At 33.3% G+C, this 9646-nt stretch overlaps 1 protein-coding gene across 9 annotated transcripts; it reads right to left on the minus strand.

Moving 5' to 3' along the window:
- Positions 1 to 2163: 2163 nt before the first annotated feature.
- LOC110608993 (disease resistance protein RUN1) lies at positions 2164 to 9369 on the minus strand. Of its 9 annotated transcripts, XM_021748289.2 has the most exons (8): positions 9144 to 9369; positions 8705 to 8969; positions 7931 to 8502; positions 6707 to 7802; positions 6313 to 6588; positions 5137 to 6225; positions 2860 to 2949; positions 2164 to 2563 (listed from the first exon to the last, which is right to left on the minus strand). In XM_021748289.2, exons 3-8 carry the CDS (start codon positions 8446 to 8448, stop codon positions 2543 to 2545), a joined length of 3090 nt encoding a protein of 1029 aa, XP_021603981.1. In that variant the 5' UTR covers positions 8449 to 8502; positions 8705 to 8969; positions 9144 to 9369; the 3' UTR covers positions 2164 to 2542. The 9 variants fall into 9 exon arrangements, with proteins under 9 accessions (XP_021603981.1, XP_043810317.1, XP_021603978.1 ...); XM_043954382.1 differs by having other exon boundaries at positions 2164 to 2949; positions 8717 to 8811; positions 9144 to 9365; XM_021748286.2 differs by having other exon boundaries at positions 2164 to 2949; positions 8705 to 8811; positions 9144 to 9365.
- Between the last annotated feature and the right edge of the window lie 277 nt (positions 9370 to 9646).

Genomic DNA, 9646 nt, shown 5'->3' on the forward strand with positions numbered 1-9646 from the left:
ATCAACATATACATAATCATCTCATGATTATCAATCAATAACTATACTAGTTATATTTTATTATTATCAACATAATAATAAGTAACCAGAAATATTAATCATTATTATGTAACATGCAAACAAATAATAATGATGGTAAAACCTCTTTTATTAATAATCAAAACGACATACAAAAAGGTCCAACATAATGGCCTAGGGCAAATACACTAATATATTCATCCACCTTTCGATTCCTCTGTACACAGTCATGATACCGGTTATACAAAACCTGAGCGTGATCAATAGGCAAGAACCGATGTTAAATCATCTGCTTCATCAACACCCAGTTTCATATGGGTTTCAACCTTCTCGGATAGCGTTCGTTTTGAACCGAATTCCACCAGACTACTGCACTCCCTTTTAATTTATAGGCCACAATTGAAACTTTTTAATCATCTTTCACATTCATAACTTCGAAAAAACGTTCAACCTCCGCAAACCAATCAAGAACAAATTCTATATCCAACGAACCAAAAAAGTTTTGAAGGTTAATATTTATTTTGTAACCTTCCTGATAATTTTGCTAGAGATTTGCAGGCACAGGATAGGCGACCACAAAATTTAGAATTGGTTGGGAGCGTTCGGCTGCGGCGAATTGATGGATTCCTTGCTGCAAGGCTAAATGTCCGATCATCTCCCTTAATTCTGCCAAAGATGCCTCAATTGCAGCAAGTCGCGCCTCTTGGTTGTTTGTCATGGATGAACTTCACTCTGATACCAATCTGATGTAGGACTGATTAGACTACATCAGGAATTTTAACCAATAACGTTTGCATAGTTAAGACGAAATAATAGAGACGAGATGCTAAAAATCAAAAAGTTTTATTGAAATTCTTGAACGATTGAAAAGTATATCAAATAGTCAAGAAAATGTTATTTATAATAAAAAAAATCATAATATACAAAATTATAAAAATATTTAAAAAAAATAATTAAAATACAAAATTTATCTTTTAAACCGTGAAATTTTTATTTCGAATTTTGTGACAGACTTTTACCACTTGTTATATTTTTGAAAGTTGTGCATTTTAAATTTTTTTTTTCAAAAAATTATCGTGAATTTCTATTGAATATTGATAGCAAAAATTAAAATTGATCTAAATCTACCGTAAAATTTAAGATTAATTGTTATGTCCGATAATACCTCCTCAAATTTCATTATCAATCACCTGCTCAAAGAATTCCATAACTCACTCATGGGGTTCTTCATACGTATAAACGCCTGGTACAATAGTTCTACTGGCCCTCTATATATAACACATTAAAACTCTATGTCGTGGCTTGTGACATTTGCCAAAGGACAAGACAGAAGCCTGTCACTAGCCAGACTACTGCAACCGTTACCAATTTCCTGTCAAATCTGGGACAACGTGACCATAGACTTCATCGATGCACTCCCTTCTTCAAACGATAAGAAATCCATCTTAGTTGTGGTTGACAGGCGAAGAAAATCCGCCAATGTTATGGTCCTATCCCGTCCATACACAGTAAAGGTGGTGACAGAAAAGGTTGTGGAAAGCGTTTCATGACATGCCCATATTAATCATCATGGTCGTGACCCCAATTTTCTCAGTCACTTCTGGTAGGAGTTCTTCAAACTGTCGGGCACAATTTCAGATGAGCTCCACTTATCACCCACAAATCTATGAGCAATTGGAGTTCGTTAACAGGTGTCTTGAACAATAGCTGTGCAGTTTTAAGCAGAACTCTTATTCAACATAAAATTCAGTTTAAGCTCTATTACGTGCATATGATATATCATTCAAACAATAATATTAGTAAAAAAAATTACATAAAAAACAATGACTACTATATAATAAATAATTATGAAAAATTAATAAATTAATACAAATAATTAAAAATATAATAAAAATAATAATATTTCAGAAAATTCTTTTAGAAAATTTTTTTAAAATAAAAATTAGAAATTAAAAAAATAAAACTTAAAATTTTTTAAATTTATTCAGATACATTTACAGTATAATAATATTTTAAAATTTTATATAAAATAATTTTAAATATTTATGCGGGCATATCACTAGCTATGTATATAATTGGCTAATTAAATTTGTGAGGTGCATAGCTATTCAATTTTTTTTTTCCAAATTTGCTGATAATAAAGAATTTAATTTTGGAAAAATGAGCAATACCCATTCAATAAATAATGACAAAGCAGACAACAATTCCCAGTATTCTTGATAACATGCATGGTCGATAAGGATTGTGTATGGAAATTTCCTCCATTATTTAAAACTAAATACAAAAAATTCAAATCTTTCTGAATCTTTTTGGCGGTCGTTCTTCAGTAAAGCTTCTGCTTCCAACAGATTCTGGCTCATCAGGATTATTACAGAAGATATCCATATCCTCAATTGAAGAATTGCTGATGATTGTTTGGTGCAACTCTTCCAAGTCTTGTGCATATACAAGGCGGGCTGCGCTCTTCCTAATCTCCAAGTCCCAATCAGACCGTGGTTGGCTCCAGAATGAAACCTTAATACGCTTAAGCTCTTTCAATGAATCCCTGTCAAGTTGTGAACTTCTATATAGTAGCCAAAGGTGATCTGAACCAATCTGTGCACAGTTTTTTACCAAGCTACATGAAGGGAACCATGCACTTGCATGATTATGGAAGAGGAACTCATCGTCATCATTCATGAAGAAACAAGCTAGTACCACATTTTTTGGCCTATCATACTCAGATCTTCTGTATTTATCTAGATAATTGGAAGAAACGGGACGACGAAGTCTAAAGACAGCACACATAGCAAATCCCATCAGGTCATTATCATTCCAGTGTGGGAGAAGATCTATACTTACTGAAGGTCCCATGCTTTGATTTTTGAACCATTCTGGAATTTCACTTCCAGGAAGACAAACATCGAAACCATTGGTTGGACGAGGAAGTCCCTGTACCATAAACACTAAGATACTTAATAGGTGTGCGTACTTTAAGTTCGAGCTTATATGAGAATAAGTTTAACAAGCCTGAGATTCATGCACTCATACTCACATTCACGGTTACAAAAACAGGTTTAATGTAATGTTTGTAAATTGTTACTTATATAATTTAACTTAATGATAAGTCAATATCAACAATTTGAGCATCACTATATTTGCCTCTACCATTGGAGATAAAATAACGATTTATTTATTTTTTTTATGATAAATAAAAAACACGGATAAAATTATAATTTTATTAAATATAAAATAAATTTTCTATAAAATAGTAAAAAATTAAATTTTTTTATGTATCAATTTTAAACTGAATTTTTTTATTAAATCATGCAAAACTTTTAAAATAAATAACAGACCTTTTTGAATTCAGGGATCAAGAAAACTTGTTGGACACTCTAAGTATCAAACAAGTTCATCAGCAAGAAAAGCTAACGTGTCGCGGGATATGCTAGCTCCATCCGGAATGGAGACACTATGATTGACCCGTTCAATCAATGTTAAAGCGTCCGGCACTTGCCGTGCGGGTGTCTGCCTGTACACCTACTTTAGCCTAATTAGAGTAGAAACTTTGACTTTAAAAAGCCCAAGTTTTGTCTTCCTCCATCACATCTTCTTCTCTTCTTCTTTGGTACAAAAATTTTTTTCACCAATCTTCAATCTTTCATTTCTATTTTTCTTTAATATACTCTTCTACGTGTATCCAATTCTTCATTTTATTACTAAATATTTCTAAAGCTCTTTCCCTTTTTTTTTAAAAAAAAATGTGTATATTTTTTTTTTAATATATAAAAATAAGCTTTTTAGTTGTGTTTTAATAAAATACAATAATAATTTCCGTTAAAAATTTATATAATTATGATTTAGTGTAGTAAAAAAAGTTATTGTAATTTTAGTTGAGTAAAAATTATTGTAATTTTAGTTGAGTAAAAATTATTGTAATTTTAGGTAAAATAAATTAATAATTCTTATTTAGTTGAGTAAAAATAAATTATTGTGATTTAGTGTAATAAAAATTTATAATTGATTATTTAATATGGTGATTAAATATTTATTGTGATGTTGAATAGAATAAATATAGTAAACGTATTTTAGTGTAATTACAAATGTTTTATTGTGATTTAGTGGGAAAAATTTAATATTGATTATTTAATTTAATTTTAAAATATATAATGTAATTTAGGTAAAATAAATTAATAACTCTCATTTAGTGTAATAAAAAATTTATTGTAATTTAGTGTAATAGAAATTTATAATTCATCGTGTAATAAGGTGATTGAATATTTATTGTGATTTTAAATAGAATAAATTTAATAGTAATTACAATAATTTTTTTATTATATTAAATTATAATTATATAAATTTTTAATATAAATAATAAAAGAAAATTATTATTGCATTTTATCAAAAAACAACTAAAAATTTTATTTTTATATATATAAAAAAATAAATATATACATTGAAAAAAAAAAAAAAGAGAAAAGAGTATTAGACATACGTTTAATGAGATAGCAAATAAGAAGAGAAGAAAAAGAGCTAGAATGAAGAAGAAGAAGTGAACGGGGAAGAAGAAAGTTTTAACTTTTTAAAACCAAAATTTCTACTCTAGCTGGTGTGCATGCATGCGGGCACCATGCGTCAAACACTATAAATGTCGAATGCTTTAATGTGATTAACTTGTCAATCGATGTGTCAAGCACAGCACCAAGAGTGCAGAGATTTTGCATTCTCTGCACTAATTGATCCTTGAAGGGTCAGTCGGCGTGGTTCAGCACCTGCGGTGCCGAACGGAGCTGCATATCCTGCAACACGTCAATTTTTTTTTTCTGACGAGCTTGTTCGATATTGTTATACTATTATTAGTGAACAAACTTGTTCAACATTTAAGATGTCGAACAAGTTTTCTTGACCCTCTTAAAAGTTTTGCATGCTTTAAATAAAACTCGCTTAAACCTTAAAATATAGCAGTGAGTTTAATTGATTATGCATGCATTTATGTACAATGTTTCGTATAATAATTACTAAGTTCGTTCATGTATGAGATTGCATGTGTCCTATATAATATGAATGTTTATTCGTGCTCGTGCTCGTGCGCGTGTGTATTTGTGTGTGCGCGCGTGAGAAGAGGGGAGAGAGAGTGACCTTAAGATATGTTTTCAGCCATGTCCATGCCCAACTACTGTCATTGTGATGATCAACCAATCTATGACAATTAAAAAGATTGAATCTTGAAAGCTCCGAAGTGCTTAGCTCTACAGGATTTGGGAAACTTTCCAGTTCAATGCAATCATCTGCTCCTACAAATTCTACTTTTGCAGGGAGTTTTGGAAGTTTTTGAAGCCTGCTGCAACCTTCCAAGTGAAGGGCTTCAAGACTTGAAAGTTGACTGATGCTCTCAGGTAGTCTAACAAGTTCATTATCACTTAAATCCAATTTCTTTAATGAAGATAAATGACCAATATCACCTGGAATTGCTCCTTCCAGTAGATTGCAATTGCTTAGATTTAGAAATGTCAAGGATCGCAAACTTGATAAGGGAGGCAACAACAAAGACACAGAATCTGCACTTTTTCTAGGAAGCATCAAGTACCTGAAAAGAGAACTCCATGGTTGACGAGGTTGCACTCCACATCCATGAAAAGATAAAGTCTTGAGATTTTTCAAGAATACAATGGAAGGTGGCAGTTGTCTAATGGCAGTCCCACTGATATCAAGTTCCTCCAAGCTTTCCACATTTCCCAACTTCTCAGGCAATTTATCAAGTGTTGAGCAGCCAGAAATGTTGAGAGTTTTAAGAGAAATGAAATGACAAATGCTGCTTGGAAGACTGAGAATGTTTTTGCAATTTTTCAGACTCAAAAGGACAAGGCCACTGAGACGTCGGATTGACAATGGTAGTTCTTGAATAGCAGTCCCATCTAGATATAGCTCTGATAATTTGTTCATGTTTCCTTTAATTTCAGGGAACTTCTTCAATTTAAAGCAGCCAGAGAAAATAAGAACTTGCAAACATGGCATTTCAATGCTGATTGGAAGCGTCTGAAGGCAAATGCAGTCTTTCACATTCACGAGGATCAGCCGTCTGAGAAGCCAAATTGATGGGTGAACTTCTAATAAACTTGTACAACCTTCAAGAACTAGTTTCTCAAGGTTCGGCAGTCCACTGAGATCAGGGATTCTTCGTAGAGCTTGAGAATGGCTGAGATTAACAAACTTTAACATATATAAAGTCTGTTGAAAACATCAGACAAAGAATTAGATTTTTCACTTTATTCAAGAAAGAAGGCAAAGACAAACACAAGGACTAGATTATCTTACTATGTTGTCATTCCATAGATGTTTGATACAGCTATAGGGCATGTTCAGTTCAACAAGTTTTTCTGGATTGAAGCACAATGGCAGAGATTTCAAAGGGTATCCATGCCATTCAAGAAGTCTTAACTCATTAGAAAGGAATTCTAAGCCTTTGGAAAGTTGCACGTTTGAGATTTTGAGGAGTCTTAGTTTCTTCATCTGTGAGAAGGCTTTTGCACTCAAGTTTACCTCTTTTTGTCTTAATAAGTTGAAAGTCATCATTTCAACTGCTGCAGTTCCCTGAAAGATAAAAGCTAAGAATTAGCTGAGGAGTCTCGAGTTTAAACTGCAGCCAGAGCTAATTGCACCAAAAAGAAAAAACGCTAAGGATTATGATATGTCATCAAAATCTACTTACTGAGTTTTCAGTTAACACATGATAGACATCCTCATCATCCCATAACCTACTGCGTTTTCCAGGCTCATCAGGTGATTCTTTACAGACAATCTTTTGACCCATTTCTTGCAATAAATCATGCATCCACAATCTATTATTCTCAACAATAGTTAATAGAGATTTATCAATGAGAACACGAATACCAATAGCTGCATAGAATCCAAAACTGTCAAGCAAATTCATTACATAATGTTTATCCATCCCTTTGAAAAAGCATGCAACATCAAGAAATATCTTCTTTTCCGTTGGTTTTAGTCCATTGAAACTTATTTCAAGACTATCCAAAATTTCCTCTTCAGAATCTTCTTTTAGTCTTTCCAATGCACTTATCCATTCATCTAGAGTTTTACCATACAAAAAACTACCAAGAACTTCAAGGGCCAGAGGAACTCCTTTAGCGTATCTCAAAGCTTCATTGCACAGATCTATGAAACCTTCCGCCGGATTGTCACTCTTAAAAGCTTTGGAACTAAATAGTTTAAGAGCATAATCATGATCTAATACTTCCATCTTATACATTGCATCTACATCAAAACCGGCTAGCAAATGTACATCTCTAGTAGTAATTATGATTCTACTTCCTGAGCCAAACCAATTATGCTTTCCAACTAAAGTTTCTAATTGGTCTAGTTTATCCACATCATCAAGAACAACAAGAACCCGTTTACGACTAAGTCTGTTCCTTATCATATTGCTTCCTCTGCCAATATCCCATACTTTAATATCCTGTGCCTTCAAGATTTCACAAAGAAGCTGATTTTGTAGAACAAGTAGACCATTTCTTCTAGAAACCTCCCTAACATTGGCAAGAAAGCTGCTAGATTCAAATTGATTAGATAACCTATCAAATATTACTCTAGCAAGAGTTGTCTTTCCAATCCCACCCATACCATGGATGCCTACGATACGAACATCTTCAGACCACATAGCCAAGCATGAATTCAGTTCCTCCACATGATAATCTATCCCAATAAGATTCTTAGCTGGGGCTGATAATGCATGATCCAATCTGGCAAATATCTCTTCAACAATATCTCGGATCAATTCAGTTTCATGCCTGCAAAATAGACATTTCTAGCAATAAAAAGATTGTAAAACTCTTGATTATGTTTGATAGCACATAATGAAAATGAGATGCCATGAATGAAAAATTCAACTAAACAATAAGCTGAACAATAATAATACCTGTTATTTGAATCCCATCCAGATAGATTGGAGATCTTTGTGACAGCAGTCCTCCACTTGTTAACCTTCTCTGCATTCTGCCCATAATCTTCCTCATGCTTAGCAAAAGCTTTCTCAAAATACCCTGTTTGTTCCTGTACATCAGAAGGATCAACATTGTAGAATATTGGGAAAATGATTTGTCCCTTAGTGTTCATGCACTCATGAATCTGGACAAGTTCATCCAAACACCAGCTTGATGAAGCATAATTTCTAGAGAAAATAACAATTGAAAATCTTGATTCTTCAATTGCTTTCATAATTTCTGGCTCAATTTCTTTCCCTCTCTTAAGGCTTGGATCATCTCTGAAGGCAATTATTCCTTTCTGGTTTAAACTAGCATACAGATGATCCGTGAAGCTTTTGCGGGTGTCTTGACCTCTAAAACTTAAGAACACATCATATTGCCATTCAGGGCTTGAAGAAGGTGAAGAAGATGAAGATGAAGCCGAAGCTGTTTGGATCTTCATGGAAGCCATCAGAGATTAAAAGCAATTTCTCATATTTCATCATCTCCTTCTTGGATGCATGGCCTGCATGTTGTAAAGGAGAAGGGGTCTCAATAATTTTTTTTCTTCTTTTTCCAAAGCATACTATTATAGCTTTTCAAATTAAAGGGAAAGGTCTAGCATTCCAAAACTGATCATCCCATTTATTACTTAAACATTTCAACATATGGACTTAAACTATTAAAATATTCCACTGGTAGTATCATTTAAAAGAGCACACGCATACTTGGGAACACACATGGGAATGGAGATCTCCATCTGCTTGGGATTCTGTGTCATATAGGTCTCTCCGCAGCTGTGTTCTGACGACCAAAGGAGGTGAAGAAGGAGGAGCTGAGATGCAGACAAAGCTGAGATGAGAACAAGTTACATGATAGTAGCATGTAGGTTCTCTAAATCTCAATAGCTTGTTTTCTCATAGCCCCTTGATTAGCTACTTGCTACTGACATTAGGCATTAAACGTTCTTCCGATCAAGTCTTCAGAAGATTTCTGATCTTATTAAAAGAATGAAAATTATTATAACCATATAGCATTAGGAATATAAAGTGATAGAAAATGATATTGCAAGAACATATAAGCTAGCAAAAGATATACTCCACCTTCAAAAAAAATGAAGACGAAGAAGAAGAAGTAAATAAGATAAAGTTTAGATGCAGCGCTAACCTTCAGAAACTTTGCCAAAAGGGAAAAACACGAGGTGTATGAGCTCAACTTTAAGCTCTTGGGTATTGCAACAAACAACTGATGAACACTTTCCTCTTCTTCTTCTTTTTTGGTTTTTTTTCCTTGAATTACACAGCTGTGAGATCAGTTTCAGTACTGTAACTGCTTAAAACGAATGGTTACCATCTCTAGTGGAAAACTGGAAAAGTCTTTAGACTGAAAGGAACAGATACATTCACTTTCACTGTTATTTGGCAAGTCATGTCAACATCTTCTGTCCCCAGCTTCATAATTAAAGCAGAAAAATTAAAGTGTTTGTAGAGAAAGGAAAAGAAATATTCCTTGATAATGTAAATTAGAAGACTTTTACGGGCTGTTTGGTTGGTGGAAGGGTAGGGGAAAGAAAATATGAGGAAAATAAAGTGGGATTCTCGCTATCCCTTGTTTGGATATGCGAGGGAAAATAAGGGGTAAGCTATATTTTTGGGGATAATTATTAAAAT

Source organism: Manihot esculenta, chromosome 2 (genome assembly GCF_001659605.2).
Source record: "Manihot esculenta cultivar AM560-2 chromosome 2, M.esculenta_v8, whole genome shotgun sequence".
In the NCBI taxonomy this organism is placed as follows: Eukaryota; Viridiplantae; Streptophyta; class Magnoliopsida; order Malpighiales; family Euphorbiaceae; genus Manihot; species Manihot esculenta.